Source organism: Xenopus laevis, chromosome 2L, assembly GCF_017654675.1.
Source record: "Xenopus laevis strain J_2021 chromosome 2L, Xenopus_laevis_v10.1, whole genome shotgun sequence".
Taxonomy (NCBI): domain Eukaryota; kingdom Metazoa; phylum Chordata; class Amphibia; order Anura; family Pipidae; genus Xenopus; species Xenopus laevis.
The window spans coordinates 186,747,619-186,764,567 of NC_054373.1; the positions used below are offsets into that span (position 1 = coordinate 186,747,619).

At 40.7% G+C, this 16,949-nt stretch overlaps 1 protein-coding gene across 7 annotated transcripts in view; it reads left to right on the forward strand.

Moving 5' to 3' along the window:
• Positions 1-16,949, forward strand: part of picalm.L (phosphatidylinositol binding clathrin assembly protein L homeolog) — a 68,658-nt gene that overhangs the window by 22,340 nt on the left and 29,369 nt on the right. For all 7 annotated transcript variants that reach the window (XM_041582841.1, XM_041582844.1, XM_041582842.1 and 4 more), the window contains exons 4-9: positions 3,095-3,197; positions 4,382-4,475; positions 7,342-7,453; positions 8,391-8,497; positions 12,800-12,841; positions 15,695-15,780. In XM_041582841.1, the coding sequence (XP_041438775.1) occupies positions 3,095-3,197; positions 4,382-4,475; positions 7,342-7,453; positions 8,391-8,497; positions 12,800-12,841; positions 15,695-15,780 (544 nt within the window). The remainder of the gene's footprint in view (positions 1-3,094; positions 3,198-4,381; positions 4,476-7,341; positions 7,454-8,390; positions 8,498-12,799; positions 12,842-15,694; positions 15,781-16,949) is intronic.

Consider the following 16,949-nt stretch of genomic DNA (forward strand, 5'->3'; position numbering starts at 1 on the left):
GGATGCCTACTCAGTGTTTTTGTGCTTGGTCTGAATGCAGCCTTTTTATTTGCCGTTATGAATTGTGGTTTAATTATCAATATAAATTTCTTTCAGCTACACTGTTACTGAGGTGTTAATGGGTTTTTACTCAACATTATTTGCAGTTCTATGGTGTTGCCATTATAATATTGATTTGCTATTTTCTCTTAGTGCGCTGTTCTATTGCAGTTATAAATGGGCAGGATTTTAACCCCTTAAAGGAGAAGGAAACCCCCAGGGCGCTAAACCCCTCCCCCCCTCCCCTGTGCTGCCCCCCCTCCCTCCTCCCCCCTGGCCTACCTGTCCCCTGGGCAAATGCCCCTAACTTTTTACTCACCCCTCTGCGCAGGTCCTGTCCACGGAGTACGCAGTCGCCATCTTCTCCCACGCGCGTCTTCTTCCTGCTCTGATCGGCGTTTTCTGGCGCATGCGCAGTAGGAACAGGTACCGGTACGGCTCTACTGCGCATGCACCGAATGTCACGAAGTGAAATCGGAAAACTTCGTGACATTCGGCGCATGCGCAGTAGAGCCGTACCGGTACCTGTTCCTACTGCGCATGCGCCAGAAAACGCCGATCAGAGCAGGAAGAAGACGCGCGTGGGAGAAGATGGCGACTGCGTACTCCGTGGACAGGACCTGCGCAGAGGGGTGAGTAAAAAGTTAGGGGCATTTGCCCAGGGGGACAGGTAGGCCAGGGGGGAGGAGGGAGGGGGGGCAGCACAGGGGAGGGGGGGAGGGGTTTAGCGCCCTGGGGGTTTCCTTCTCCTTTAAAGGAGAAGGAAAGCTACAGAAGCATTTTATTGCCAATAGATTAGTCACAATAGTGCAGCTATAACGCTATATTTATTCTGCAGAATACTTTACCATAAACAGCTTTAGAAGCTCTCTCTGTTTGTTTAGGATAGCAGCTGCCATATTAGCTTGGTGTGACATCACTTCCTGCCTGAGTCTCTCCCTGCTCACTCATAGCTCTGGGCTCAGATTACAGCAGGGAGAGAGGAGCAAACTGAGCATGCTCAAGCCCAAGCCTTGGAGGTTTAAGCTGAAAACAGTTAGTCTGATAAAGAAGCCCATGAGTACACAACAGAAGGAAAGAAATGTGCTGTTTCTTTTGACAGAGGACTCAGAGCAGCATTACTTTGAGGGGTTACTGGTATATTTATATAGACCTTTCTGATTTAATCACTACCCGCAGTTACAATACGCAATGTTACCTGTGATTAGCAGTCAAACAACTGTAAAAGCAAAATAACTTCCTTTGAAATAGATTTGTATGCGAAATATCCCAGAGCTAAGAAGCAGAAAATCCTTTGGGTATAATGTATGGGATTGGATTGATCAGGAAACTCCTGATCCAGAAAGTTCACCAATCTTTCTCTTTAAAGCAATTCCATTAAAATTAACTTGATATTCGCTACAGGAGTAGAAATCTATGTTCGAAACAAAATATTCCTGTTAGATTTGTTTTTCTAATGCTCCACATTACAGAACAACTTGTACAGTTTTTGTTAAAGAAGTCTGAAGTGCAATCTGTCAGTTGGTGGCACACAGGAATGAAGCATTCTATCCGTAAGATGTTGTGGAGGTCATTAAAGGAGAAGTCAACCCCTTCGGCGCTAAAATACCTCCCCTGCATAGGCCCTTCCCCCCCCCCTGGCAAATGCTCCTAACTTGTTAGTCACCCCTCCATGCAGTTCACGGGCGCCATCTTCGTCCGAGCGCTCTTCCTCTTGTATTGATTGGCATTTGGCGGCACATGCGCAGTAGGAAGCATTTGCCGGTTGAATCTACTGCGCATGCGCCCGAATATCACAAAGTTTCCGATTTCTTTTTTCGGAAAGTTCGTGACTTTCGGCGCATGCGCAGTAGATCCAACCGGCAAATGCCTCCTACTACGGATGCGCAGCCGAATACAGGAAGAAGAGCAATCGGACAAAGATGGCGCCCGTGAACTTGGCAAGAGAGGACCTGCATGGAGGGGCAACTAATAAGTTAGGGGCATTTGCCCGGGGGGGAGGAAGGCTGCTGGGAAGAAGGGGGGGCTATGCAGGGGAGGGGGGAGGACTTTTAGCGCAGAAGGGGTTGACTTCTCCTTTAAAGGGGTTGTTCACCTTTAAGTTAACTTTTAGTATGTTATAGAATGGCCAATTCTAAGCAACTTTTCAAATGGTCTTCATTTTTTCTTTTACATTTTTTGAATTATTTGCCTTCTTCTGACTCTTTCCAGCTTTCAAATGGGGGTCGCTGACCCCATCTAAAAAAAACCAATTGCTCTTTAAGGCTACAAATGTATTGTTATTGCTACTTTTTATTACTCTTCTTTCTATTCAGGCCTCTCCTATTCATATTCCAGTCTCTTATTCAAATCAGTGTTTGGTTAGTAGGGTCATTTGCACCCTAGCGACCAGATAACTGAAATTGCAAACTGGAGAGCAGTAACCTATAGCAACCAATCAGCAGGTAGAATTCCCTAGTCATCTGTTACAAGATGCAAGCATCTTATTGGTTGCCATGGGTTACTGCTCCTGGGCAAAGTTATATTACATTTAGGGGTTAGTCTCTTACACGTTCATCACTCGGGATGTTGCCCATAGCATCCAATTGGCAATTAGATTTGAATAATCTCTAATGGGGTTATGTATTAAATGTCACTGTTTGCCCAGGGCTGTAAGCCAGAGCAACCAATCAGCAGGTAGAATTTACTGATCACCGGTTTAAATGCAAACATCTTATTGGTTGCTATGGGTTACTTCTCCTGGGCAAACTGAGTGCATTATATTACATGTGGGGGAAGTCTCTTATAATTTAGAACACAAAAGCAAAGATTTGGTTGGTTGCTATGGGCAACATTACCGGTGATGTATGTCTCCAGTGTTAATAAATATGCCACTGAATAACTGCGTGTGATCACATGATGCAACCACCAGTCGCATATCAAATAAAATTGCATGATTTGGACCAAGTTGTAGCAATTAATACTGCAGCAAGGACCTTTAATTATATATATTTACAACGTGAATTCCTGATTGGCTTCTGCTGCAGCAGCATTAATAGAAGACTTCTTTCTCTAGGATACGACATGTCCACGTTTATTAGGCGCTACAGTCGGTACTTGAATGAAAAGGCAGTTTCCTACAGACAAGTTGCTTTTGACTTCACCAAAGTAAAGAGAGGGTAAGGATTGTTATTATTTTCTATTCCTTTTTAACCCAAATATTTGGTTCCCTGCTGTGATAGTTTAGTACCCAGATACAGATATCAGTTAAATTTGGCTTCCAGAGACTACAGACCATAGTAATTGGGGTTGTTCCTTCTTTATAGAAGGGCCCAGCAGCCCCATTGCCTAAATTAATCATTTTACATTCAAGCTTGTGTCTTCCGTAGCCCTGAAACTATTGGAACCCCCAGTATATATGTCCTACTGTCTGCTACATTAATTAAAGTGGATAACGGTCTCATCCCAATCATTCTGGATATGAGATCCCATAAAGTATTGCTCTCCTAGAAGGCCAAATGGAAACGTTAGTTAAAGGAAAACTGTACCCCTTAACAATGTAGGTCTCTATAAAAAGATATTGCATAAAACAGCTCATGTGTAAAACCCTGCTTCATGTAAATAAACCATTTTCATAATATACTTTTCTAGTAGTCATTGGGTGATCCTAAATAGAAAATTGCCATTTTAAAAATTAAGGGCCGCCCCCCGGGATCGTAGGATTCACGGTACACACAAATAAACCATACATGTTAGGTCACATGAGCCAATTAACAGACAGTGTCTTTTGCTTCCACACTTCTTCCTGTTACAGCTAGAGCTGCAGTATTTCTGGTCAGGTGATCTCTTCCTGTTACAGTTAGAGCTGCAGTATTTCTGGTCAGGTGATCTCTTCCTGTTACAGTTAGAGCTGCAGTATTTCTGGTCAGGTGATCTCTTCCTGTTACAGTTAGAGCTGCAGTATTTCTGGTCAGGTGATCTCTTCCTGTTAGAGCTGCAGTATTTCTGGTCAGGTGATCTCTTCCTGTTACAGTTAGAGCTGCAGTTTTTCTGGTCAGCTGATCTCTTCCTATTACAGTTAGAGCTGCAGTATTTCTGGTCAGGTGATCTCTTCCTGTTACAGTTAGAGTTGCAGTATTTCTGGTCAGGTGATCTCTGAGGCAGCACACCGACCATCGCACAATGGAGGCTCAATGCAAGAGATGTAAAAGGGCAATATTTATTTAAATATATATATTCCAGTTTGATAAGATTCTTTAATATGTCACTTAATATGATATAAACCATCTGTTGCTTAAATATTCATTTTGGGGTAAAGTTTTCCTTTAATGAAACTGATTTATTTTTATGTTTTTTCTTCTAGGGCTGACGGAGTGATGAGGACAATGAATACAGAAAAGCTACTAAAGACGATGCCCATTATACAGAACCAAATGGATGCACTACTTGATTTCAATGTAAGTAGTTTCCTTTGAGTAACTTTTAGTATGTTATTGAATTGCTTCTTCACTTGGTCCTTTTTTTTTCTTTCTTTTTTTCTTTTTTTTACATTTTCTGAATTATTTCTCTTCCTCTTCTGCCTCTTTCCAGCTCTCAAATAGTGGTCACTGACTCCCGGCAGCCATAAGCCTAATACTCTTTGACACAACAACTTTATTGTAATTGTTACATTTTATTAGTTATGTTTCTACTCAGGCCCCCTACAATTCATATTCCTCATTCGAGCTACTACCTGGTTGCTACAGTAAAGTTGGCCATACACTATAAGATCCGCTCGTTTGGTGAGGTGGCCAAATGAGCGGATCCTTCCCTGATGTGTCCATTAAAGGCAGGGCAATATCGGGCTAATCCCATCGTTCAGCCCTAACAAACAATCAATGGGTGCAGACGGTACGAGCACTGCATCAACTATCCAATGTGGTCCTCGAACGCAAGGGAAAAAACCTGCCTGATCTACAGTATATCTGCCTGATTTTTTTTTGTTGGGGGGGGGGTTGATGCCCATCAGAACACCCCATACACCCGCAGATAAGCTACCAAATCAGTCTAAAGGACTGATATTGCATCTTAAATCTGCCCGTAGTGATGCACCAAATCCAGGATTCAGCCATATTCAGCAGGATTCGGCCAAATCCTTCTGCCCAGTCGAACCGAATCCTAATTTGCATATGTGACTTTTTTTTAGGATTCTGATTCGGTTTGGTATTCTGCCAAATCTTTTTCGAAGGATTCGGGGGTTCGACCGAATCAAAAATAGCAAATTTGGTGCATCCCTACTTTAAAATGTAAATAAAAAGAGAATGGGATGATAGTTAACCCCAAACATATCTTTTTCAGAAACCATCATTTCTTGTTTTCAACATTTTATACGTTGTCTTTGTACTACTGGTATAAGAACCGCTATCCAGAAAGCTCCGATTAACGGGAAGGCTATATCCTGTACTATATCCATTTTATCCAAATCTAAATTTTTAAAACTGATTGCCTTTTTCTGTGTAATAATAAAACAGTCGCTTGTACTTGATCCCAACTAAGATATAATTAATCCTTATTGGAAGCAAAACCAGCCTATTGGGTTTATTTCATGTTTATATGATTTTCTAGTAGACTTAAGGTATGAAGATCCAAATTACAGAACAATCCCTTACCCAGCAATCCCCAGGTTCAGAGCATTCTGGATAACAGGTTCCATACCTGTATTAGCAGGTCAATGTAGGGTTTAAATTGAAATTTTCATTTATATGTTACACAATGTCTCAACATTTTTGGAAAGTAGCTCCCTCTGGTCCTAGCCCAGGTTTAGCCCTTTGTGCATTCTACAACCCTGATCTTTTCTAGGTACTGTTGTTTCTCCATGTTGCACCCTATTCTGGGTCACATTACCATCCCTAGTGCTAATGTTACGGATCATTTCAACAATTAAAGGGGACCTGTCACCCACACTTGAAAATCTGTGTAATAAAATTCCTTTTTAAAATTTATCATAGAACCCAAATTCTTTCTTTTTTTCTTTATTAAAACAACCATACTGGTAATAAACGTGTTTAAAAAAAACTCCAAGCTGTTAATCATATATTGCCTGCCCCTCTCCTATGCCTTAGGTGGGGGCAGGCAATTCCTTTCAGTTAATAGTGCTGCTCCAGTAGAATTCTGCACTGAAATCAATTTCTCAAAAGAGCAAACAGATTTTTTATATTCAATTTTGAAATCTGACATGGGGCTAGACATTTTGTCTGTTTCCCAGCTCCCCCCAGTCATGTGACTTGTGCTCTGATAAACTTCAGTCACTCTTTACTGCTGTACTGCAAGTTGGAGTGATATCACCCCCCTCCCTCCCCCCCCCAGCAGCCAAACAAAAGAACAATGGGAAGGTAACCAGATAGCAGCTCCCTAACACAAAATAACAGCTGCCTGGTAGATCTAAGATCAGCACTCAATAGTAAAATCCAGGTCCCACTGAGACACATTCAGTTACACTGAGAAGTAAAAACAGCAGCCTGCCAGAAAGCATTTCTCTTCTAAAGTGCAGACAAGTCACATGACCAGGGGCAGCTGGGAAATTGACAAAATGTCTAGCCCCATGTCAGATTTCAAAATTGAATATAAAAAAAATCAGTTTGCTCTTTTGAGAAATGGATTTCAGTGCAGAATTCTGCTGGAGTAGCTCTATTAACTGATGTGTTTTGAAAAAAATAAATAAAAAAAACATGTTTTCTGATGACAGGATCCCTTTAATTTTGTAGCCAGTGCATGGGCATCAGGTGCCCCATTATGGTGCATAAACAAGATTTGGGCAAGATTTTAGCTTGCCTTAATAAGTGTCCGCAAAATGGCTGCTGTCTGCTTGATTTGATTGTGATTTACAAGACTAAAAGAAAGAAGATTGAAATCATTTATATATTGTAAGTGAAGTTTATTTTGATTGACTAACATCATAAAACAGGATTTGAAATTATTTTTTAGTTTGACTGGTCCCCTTTAACTTGACTTGTGCCACACAGTGTTGGGCAGGAAAATTACATTTTCCTGTGGTTTCATTGTGCAAATGTTTTATCTCAAATCATTCCTGTTTGCAGCAGTTGAAAGGTATTTGCGGTGCTTTGGTGGCCGCGGGCAGTGCAGAAGTGTCCTGTCTTTTATTGTCCTTTAAAGGGTAGTTCACATAAAAGGTAACCTACATATAATATAGTTTATTTGATGGCAAGAGAGAGCTGCAGGCACTGACAGATGCTTCTGAGGATGGCGACTGGCTATTAATCACTGTTTAGCAGGATACAGATGACTACATGGAGTTTTCATACATTCCTTCTTCTGTACTTCTAGGTTAATGCCAACGAGCTGACAAACGGGATCATTAATGCTGCCTTTATGCTCCTCTTCAAAGATGCCATACGACTGTTTGCTGCGTACAACGAAGGCATCATTAACTTGTTAGGTGAGTATAGGGAAACATTAAATGTATGTAATGTCTGCTGCAATTGTTTTTGAAAGACTTAAAGGAGAAGGAAAGGCTAAAAGTAAGTAAGCTTTATCAGAAAGGTCTATATAAGTACACCAGTAACCCCTCAAAGTAATGCTGCTCAAAAGAGTCCTCAAAAGAAACACAGAATTTCTTTCTTTCTATTGTGTACTCATGGGCTTCTGTATCAGACTTCCTGTTTTCAGTTTAAACCTCAAGGGTTAGGGCTTGAGCATGCTCAGTTTGCTCCTCTCTCCCTAATCCCCTTTCCCCCTCCCTCCTCCCCTCTTTGCTGTAATCTGAGCCCACAGCTCTAATTGAGCAGGGAGAGACTAAGGCAGGAAGTGATGTCACACAAGCTAATATGGCAGTTGCTATCCTAAACAAACAGAGAAAGTTTCTAGAGCTGTTTACTCAGGTATGGTAAAGCATTCTACAGAATAAATAAAGTGTTATAGCTTGTACTATTGTGGCTAATCCATTGGCAATAAACTGCTTCAGAAGCTTTTTCCTATAAGGTGGCTGTACATCAGCAGATCCGCTCAAACGAGTGGATCTTTCACAGATATGCCCACTTTGAGTCTGTGATATCGGGCTGATCCTATGTGGGCCCTAGGGTCACAAGGCCAGGAATGCAAGCGGTAGAATCAACGTCCGCATAATCAAACCAATAGGAATTTTAAGCATGCCCAATTGACATCTGGATGATTTTTGGTCAGATATCGATCGCTGAAGCCCTTGAGGCCCCATATAATGGCCAATAAGCTGCCGACTTTGTCTGACAGCAGCCAATGTTTGGTAGACTTTTTATTGTAATTTCCATTGCTCTTTATAAGCCAGGATAGTTGGCAAGATGATTAGCCAATGAAGTGCACACAAAGGCTGGTATAACAAGGCTCCTTTCTGTCTCTAGAAAAATATTTTGACATGAAGAAAAATCAGTGTAAAGAAGGCCTCGATATCTACAAGAAATTCCTCACACGGATGACCCGAATTTCAGAATTCTTGAAAGTAGCAGAGGTGAGTTCAGTAACATGCCTGGAAAAGCCAATTAGTTACGTAATGTAGATTCACATTCATCGGAATGAAGTTCTGAGGTCATTTGCTGTTGGTTTTTTGGGTTTTTGGAATTATTTAGCTTTTTGTTTGGAAATGTTAGCACTTATCTCGTTGCTAGAGTCCAGTGGTGTAATTGAGAGACCGGAAGAGGAATAACAGAGGGCCTAAGGGCAGAGACACACGCTGCCATTCGGGGAGATTAGTTGCCCGATGACTTCCGAAAACGAAGCGATCCTTATTTCATTACTATTAGCCTCACAAATAGGGTTGCCACCTTTTCTGGAAAAAAATACCGGCCTTCCTATATATTTATCTTTTCTCCCTATTAATAACATTCGGATCAACCATCATTTTTACCGGGCAGGCCGGTAAAATACTGGCCAGGTGGCAACCCTACTCACAGAGAAATTGTTTTCTTTCAGCTGCTGGGGGTCAGTGACCCCCCCCCCATTTCATAGTTGGAAAGCGGCCAAAGAAGGCATAAAATTTACATATTAAATCAAGACCAATTTAAAAGTTCCAAAGAGAAGGCCATTCTATAACATACTAAAAGATTAAGTTTAATGGATTCTGTCATGATTTTTGTCATTTTAATTTCTAAATTACGCTGTTAATTTCTAACCCAACAAGTGTATTTTTTTTTTTTAGCTATATTTTGTGTAGGTGCATCTCAGGTCAGGTCATTTTGCCTGGTCTTCTGCTTTCAGAAAGAGCCAGCACTTTAGGATGGAACTGCTTTCTTGCAGGCTGTTGTTTCTCCTACTCAGTATAACTGAATGTGTCTCAGTGGGACCTGGATTTTACTATTGAGTGCTGTTCTTAGATCTACCAGGCACCTGTTATCTTGTGTTAGGGAGCTGCTCTCTGGTTACCTTCCCATTGTTCTTTTGTTAGGCTGCTGGGGGGGGGGGTGATATCACTCCAACTTGCAGTAAAGAGTGACTGAAGTTTATCAGAGCACAAGTCACATGACTGGGGGCAGCTGGGAAACTGACAATATGTCTAGCCCCATGTCAGACTTCAAAATTAAATATAAAAACAACCATTTGCTCTTTTGAGGAACAGATTTTAGTGCAGAATTCTGCTGGAGCAGCACTATTAACTGTTCCATTCTGAAAAAATCTCTTTAAAGCTGAACTGCCCATTAAGGGAAACTTTCCTCTCTCAGTAGTCATCATGGGTGTTCTTAACTGGCAGTTTCCTGTGACTCATCTGGACCATTGCATATGGCTGCCTCCATGTGACACTGCCCTTGCAACCCCCATGTCTCTGCTATTTATAAACTGCTGATATTCATCATGTTTCCTATTATGGTATGTGCCTTTCTGTGCATTGGAATGTTTGCTTCTATATATCCTAAGAGATTTCCTTATAGCAGTACAGTTAGACATGACCCTGTCTGTACAAATGACTTGTTTCCTAACCAGCCTGTTTGGGGAAACCTAAAAAGTAATGGTGTTCAGAGGAAACCAGACCTACAAAAATCAGTTTTTTGTTTTTTTATGCCCATAATCGTCAGCTTTTTAAAGCACAGCAATAACCAAGAAGCGCAGCATAAAACCTGTCAGGGCCATTTGTTTGCCTTCCAAAACTTTTTTTTCAGTTTTCATATAGTTTTTTTACCTTCAATCACTTTCTATAATCTATTTGTGACTGCTTTTCTAATACAGGTATGGGATCCGTTATCCGGAAACCCTATAATCAGAAAGCTCAGAATTACAAGCCGACTCCCATAGACTACATTTTAGGCAAATAATCCAAATTTTTGAAAATCATTTCCTTTTTCTCTGTAATAATAAAACAGTCGCTTGTACTTGATCCCAACTAAGATATAATTAATCCTTATTGGAAGCAAAACCAGCCTATTGGGTTTATTTAAATGGGTGGTTCACCTTTAAAGGAGAACTAAACCCTAAAAATGAATGGCTAAAAAATTACCTATTTTATATAGTGAATTTATTGCACGAGGCTAAAGTTTGAGCTTGTCAATAGCAGCAATGATCCAGGACTTCAAACTTGTCACAGGGGGTCACCATCTTGGAAAGTGTCTGTGACACTCACATGCTCAGTGGGCTCTGATTGGCTGTTGAGAAGCTAAGCTTAGGGCTCGTCACTAATTATCCAGCAGAAAATGAGCTTCCCTGGCTGTAATATAAGCTGATGCTACAGGTTTGCTGATTATTCAATTCTGATGCTAATTGCACTGGTTTCTGTGCTGCCATGTAGTAATTATGTGTATTAATTACTAATCAGCCTTATATTGTGACATTTCTATTCTATGTGTACTGTATATTGTGAGTGGCTCCCTAAGCTCAGTAAGTGACAGCAGCACAGAGCATGTGCAGTGAATCAGCAGAAAAGAAGATGGGGAGCTACTGGGGCATCTTTGGAGACACAGATCTTTACTGCTAAAGGGCTGTGGTTGCCTTGGGCTGGTACAGAAATCCAAAACATCATGTACAACATTTCTACCTACTTCTTTAGTTAGGCTTTAGTTCTCCTTTAAGGTAACTTTTATTATGTTATAGGTTGCCAATTCTAAGCAACTTTTCAATTGGTTTTTATTATTTATTTTTTTATAGTTTTAGTTATTTGCCTTTTTCTTACTTCTTTACTCTCTGCAGCTTATAAATGGCTGTCGCTGACTCCCTTCAAAAAAAAAAAAACAAATGCTCTGTAAGGCTACAAATATATTGTTATTGTTACTTTTTATTCCTCATCTTTCTATTCAGGTCCTGTCCTATTCATATTCCAGTCTATTAAAATCAATGTATGGTTGCTAGGGGAATTGTGACCCTAGTTACCAGATTGTTTATAATGCAAATTGAAGAGCTTATGAATAAAAAGTAGGGATGTGCCAAATCCAGGATTCGGTTCAGGATTCAGCCAGGATTTGGCCGAATCCTTCTGCCCAGCTGAACCGAATCTGAATCCTAATTGGCATATGCAATTAGGGGCGGTTAGTAATATTCACATGATTTTCTAGCAGGAGGTGTGTAGATCCAAATTACAGAAAGATCCCTAATCTGTAAAACCCCAGGTTCTGAGCATTCTGAAAAACAGGTCCCATACCTGTATCGAAGTTTTAATTTCCACTTTCTTATGTGTTTCTGTCGCAGCCCTGGGGGGGGGGGGGAGTCGCCGACTCTGTAACTGATCTAAATTGATCCATTAGTTGATCCATTTCTTATCTTTGTCCCTGCTGAGCAGAATCTCTGAGTTTCATTACAGGCAGCTGTTAGACTTGATACAATAGTTGCTGATATTCCCCATAAATCCTACTGAGAAATGGATCAACTAATGGAGCAAATTGTAACAGAATCTGCACCTGAATCACTGAGCTGTCAGACTGGAACTTCAGAGACTGAGACATTAAATTTTAATTTTGGAAAACTGATAACAAAAAATGCAAAGCAAGTCTTTAAATCTGAAAACTTAACTGCAAAAAATGTTTTGAAGGTGAACAGCCACTTTGATGCAATTTTAAGGCTTTGCCCCATCGTTGTGACTTGCCTAAAAAAATCATAGTTGTCTGGTCCTTACCTGTAAATGAAAAATTGAGCAGAAAAAAGCCCAAGCCTGCAACATGTGCCATGTCCTAGGTATCTGTTTTTTAATCTTGGCACCAAAGCTGACATTCAACTAAAGGTTAAGGGGGTGGTTCACTTTTAGTATGTTATAAAATGGCTAATTCTAACCAACTTTTCAACTGGCCTTCATTTCTTTTTTTTTTTTTTTTTTATAATTTTTGAATGATTTACCACCTTCTCACTCTTTCTAGCTTTCAAATGGGGGTCACTGAGCCCATCTAAAAACAAATGCTCTGTAAGGCTACAAATGTATTGTTATTGCTACTTTTTATTACTCCTCTTTCTATTCAGGCCTCTCCTATTTATATTCCAGTCTCTGTCTCTTCAAATAAATGCATGGTTGCTAGAGGAATTTGGATCCTAGCTACCAGATTGCTTAAATTGCAAACTGGAGAGCGGCTGATGTCTCAGAATATCCCTCTCTACATCATACTAACAGTTAATTTAAAGGTGAACACCCCCTTTAAAGCATGTTATTAGTTGTAGTGCAACATCTGTGGGCCAGAAACAAAGAGCTAAAGGTTGTAGCCATTAAACAGAAATAACCCAAAATGCTTCCAGTCTAATTGATTCTGTAAAGAAGCAAATCATTTCTCAAATGATAGTATTGTCACTAACCATTGTTATATTATGAGCTCATTTAATATTGTTTCTAATTTGTTTATCATTTCAGCAAGTTGGGATCGATCGAGGAGACATACCTGATCTTTCTCAGGTAAGCTACAGTCCCTGCTTTTATAAGTGTTGCACCTTTAGTTGTGCCTGTTTTGACAGCAGTTATAGGAGCTGCAATATAGTTTTACTCTTTTGCTGTATAATACGAGGGTAACGTTTATTATTCACCCAAAAGAGAGAGGGTGGGGTTGGGTGGATGGGGGTTTTAGTATAATGGGCGTCAATTTTCAAAGTGATAATGGATGAGGCCATGCATCTGTGCTAGTGATTTGTGGGCTGGCCCGAAATCCGCTGGTCATGTGGGTTCGGGCAACTCCTGCACATAATCAACCTAACGCTTCTGGCCCCTAAGTTTATAGACTCTTGTCTGTCCCTTTTGCGACATCACGGCGGGGCGGGTCTATAAATAGAGGGGGAACCTCTATAGAGCGGGCTACCTAGCATTGCTGGCTTCCGGTCCCTAAATTTATACACTCTCGCATTCCCCGCCCCTTTTGTGACATCACTGCGGGGCGGGTCTATAAATAGAGGGGGAACCTCTATAGAGCGGGCGACCTATCACTGCTGGCTTCCGGTCCCTAAATTTATATTTTATCGCCTTCCCCGCCCCTTTTGTGACATCACTGTGGGGTGCGAGTGGGTCTATAAATAGAGGGCAAACGGCGGGTTGGGAGGAGGCGGGTTTTTCAACCAGCACACCCACTAATCTGTGTGTTATTCCCCCACCCATTGGGCCTCATTTTATTTAAAGTGAACCTGTCACCCACATAAAAATCTGTATAATAAATGTCCTTTTTAAGTTAAACATGAAACCCAAATTCTTTTTTTTTATTAAAACATCCATACCTGTTATAAACTTGTTTAAAAGTCTCAGCTGTCAATCAAATATTGTCTGCCCCTCCTAGAGGCGGGGCAAGCAATTACTTTCACTTTCCATTCAGCACTTCCTAGATGTCACTGCTCTCCTCACATTCCCCCTCCCTCCTCACCATGTAATTGTGTAGCCAGTGCATAGGCATCAGGTGCCCCATTCTGGCACATAAACAAGATTTTGGCATGATGCAAACCTTGCCTTAATAACAGTGTTAACAACATGTCCGCTGCCTACTTGCTGTGATTGTGAATTCCAAGACAAAAAAAACCTCAAGATTTAAACAATTTTCAAAGTGCAAGTGAAGTTTATTTTGCTCGGCTAACGTCATAAAATAGAAGTCGGAATTATTTCGTAAGATGACAAGTCCCTTTAACCCAGGTGACCACTGGGTTAATTCTGACTACTAAGTTAGTAGTATGGGGCCCTGTAATTCCTGATGGTCTGTTTTTAGATAAATAGATGGCTATATAAATGTTTATTGCTCAATGTGGATAATTTTCATTACATTACAAAGGATAATCCTGCTACATATTTGCATTAATTGATATAAGTGGCATCTATCTTGCTACCAGCTCATTACCGTATGTAATGTTTCTTCTATCCATCTATATGCTCAAATAAAATGAAAGCAACATTATTCCCCTGTGACTGTGTCTCTCCTCCCGGGATTTGTTGTTCAGTATATTCAGGGCCTGTAAGTAGATCTTTTACAGATTGGCACTAGCAATGTTACCCATATACAGAGTCGCTGGGATTTTCCCATGACTTTGCTATCGTCACGCTAATACCTGTATATTCCAAATGCTGGCTAATAAATCTTCTTTTCTGCTTGCTTATCTTCCTAATCTGCAATACACTAGCAGTGACTATGACGAGCGGAGCGATAAAGGACTAGCAAGCAAGCTTCATGGGAAAATATTGTGATTTTCAGATCTTTTAGATATCAAACATTAAAGGAATTGGTGCACTATGCCAGTAACTGTACCATTATAAATCAAAGAAAAAATATCCAAAACAATTTAATGAGAGGAGAAAAAATACTCACAGTTCACCCCAGTTCAAGAATCTGGAACAGCAAAAGGTTGTGAGTTTTCTCCAAAAGTAAAAACCAGAATTATAATTAAAAATTCAAATCATTTACTAGGACATACAGATGACCGCCTAACGAGTTTCTTGCCTACTGGGGCACTTACTCATAGACTTGTATAGAGTGTCTGCCCCAGTAGGCACGGAACGCGTTAGGCAGTCATCTGTATGTCCTAGTAAATGATTTGAATTTACTTTCGGAGTAAACTCCCAACCTTTTGCTGTTCCAGATCTGCTGGATACTAGTAATGTGCTCTCACTCGCTACCAAAATGCACTCTATCTAGCCAAGCAAAGGAATGCCTTTGGCTTCTGCGTCACATTCTCCCTCACCCGTTGTCTGCCAGCAAAAACAGAACATTTTTCGAATTTCAGCCCAATTGGCTCCTTTACCGGATGAACGAGTCTAACACTGAGCCCAGGACAAAGAGACTGTACATGTGTATAATATAAAGCCATTTATTTAGTCTTGGGTATGGCACAACAGCATTATTGGAATATTTTTTTAATTGCAAGTTTTACCATTAAACACACATTTAGAGCAGAAATGATTTGGAAGGAATTTCAGATATTTAGCCGTCTGCTCTCTGCTCTTGAACAGTAAGTGCTAATCCCCAATGTTAGGTTTTGGCAGGAACTAGTAGACTGGGATTAATCTGCATCCGACAGTCTCTTATGAAACTTCACAAAAATATAGTATGGAAGGCAAAGCCGTTTAGATACAGATACATGTGTTTACTTTGTACTTGTGAGCTGCCATATTGTTTTTATTGATTAAAAAAAGTAGATATAGATGCCGTCTATTTGACTATGGGAAATTTTAAGGAAGGATTCAATAGGAAGTAATTTTACTTGCAGGATATATTTGCTTTGCAGTATGTGATATTTTGCTTTCTAATGTGCATATTTAACATCATATGTCTTGGACTTGCAGGCTCCTAGCAGTCTGCTTGATGCTTTGGAACAACATTTAGCCTCGCTGGAAGGAAAGAAAATCAAAGACTCGACAGCAGCAAGCAGGTATGTGTATGGAACACTCACAGCTACACAAACTCACTCCCAGAATTCCCGCTGAGAGTACACAGTCCACCCTTTCCTCATGTCGCCAGCCTGCTAACAACTTTCATTGTATTTTACCAGATTCCTCTGGGAATAGATTGTTCCTTTTCTTGGGAAAACAGAAGGAACCGTGTATTAGGCTCTTTGTTATGCAGCCACTTGTGCTCTCAAACGGCTACACAATCTGCAACTATTACAGCCCTTCTATTGGACGATTTGTCCCAACTAAATTTTTTATTGGTTAAAGAACTCTTTAAAAGGAATTAAATGCTATATGGCACAGGTTAAATAGTGGATAACAGATAACACCATTATGATCTACAGAGCTTATCTGCTACCTTTTCTCCTTTGAATGGCTGCCCCCATGGCTACACAGCAGCTTGTTTATATAAACTATAGTAGTACTTATCTGTTATCTACTGTGTATCCTGTGCTTGAATGGCTGCCCCCATGGCTACACAGCAGCTTGTTTATATAAACTATAGTAGTACTCATCTGTTATCTACTGTGTATCCTGTGCTTGAATGGCTGCCCCCATGGCTACACAGCAGCTTGTTTATATAAACTATAGTAGTACTTATCTGTTATCTACTGTGTATCCTGTGCTTGAATGGCTGCCCCCATGGCTAGACACAAGACACACCAGCACAACATGGATACTTCTAGCAGGATTAGACCTTGCTCGTTTATTTGCGGATGCAACGTTTCGGGGCGTGACCCCTTTCTCAAGCAACCTTGAGAAAGGGGTCACGCCCCGAAACGTTGCATCCGCAAATAAACGAGCAAGGTCTAATCCTGCTAGAAGTATCCATGTTGTGCTGGTGTGTCTTGTGTCTATGCTGCTTTCGAGGTTGTCCAATTCCTCTACACATCTAGCACCTGGAACTCGTGTGATTTCGGACGGCCAGGGTGTGCGAGTGTAAGTTTTTTTTTCTTTTTTGCCCCCATGGCTACACAGCAGCTTGTTTATATAAACTATAGTAGTACTTAACTGTTATCTGCTGTGTATCCTGTGCTTGAATGGCTGCCCCCATGACTACACAGCAGCTTGTTTATATAAACTATAGTAGTACTTATCTGTTATCTACTGTGTATCCTGTGCTTGAATGGCTGCCCCCATGGCTACACGG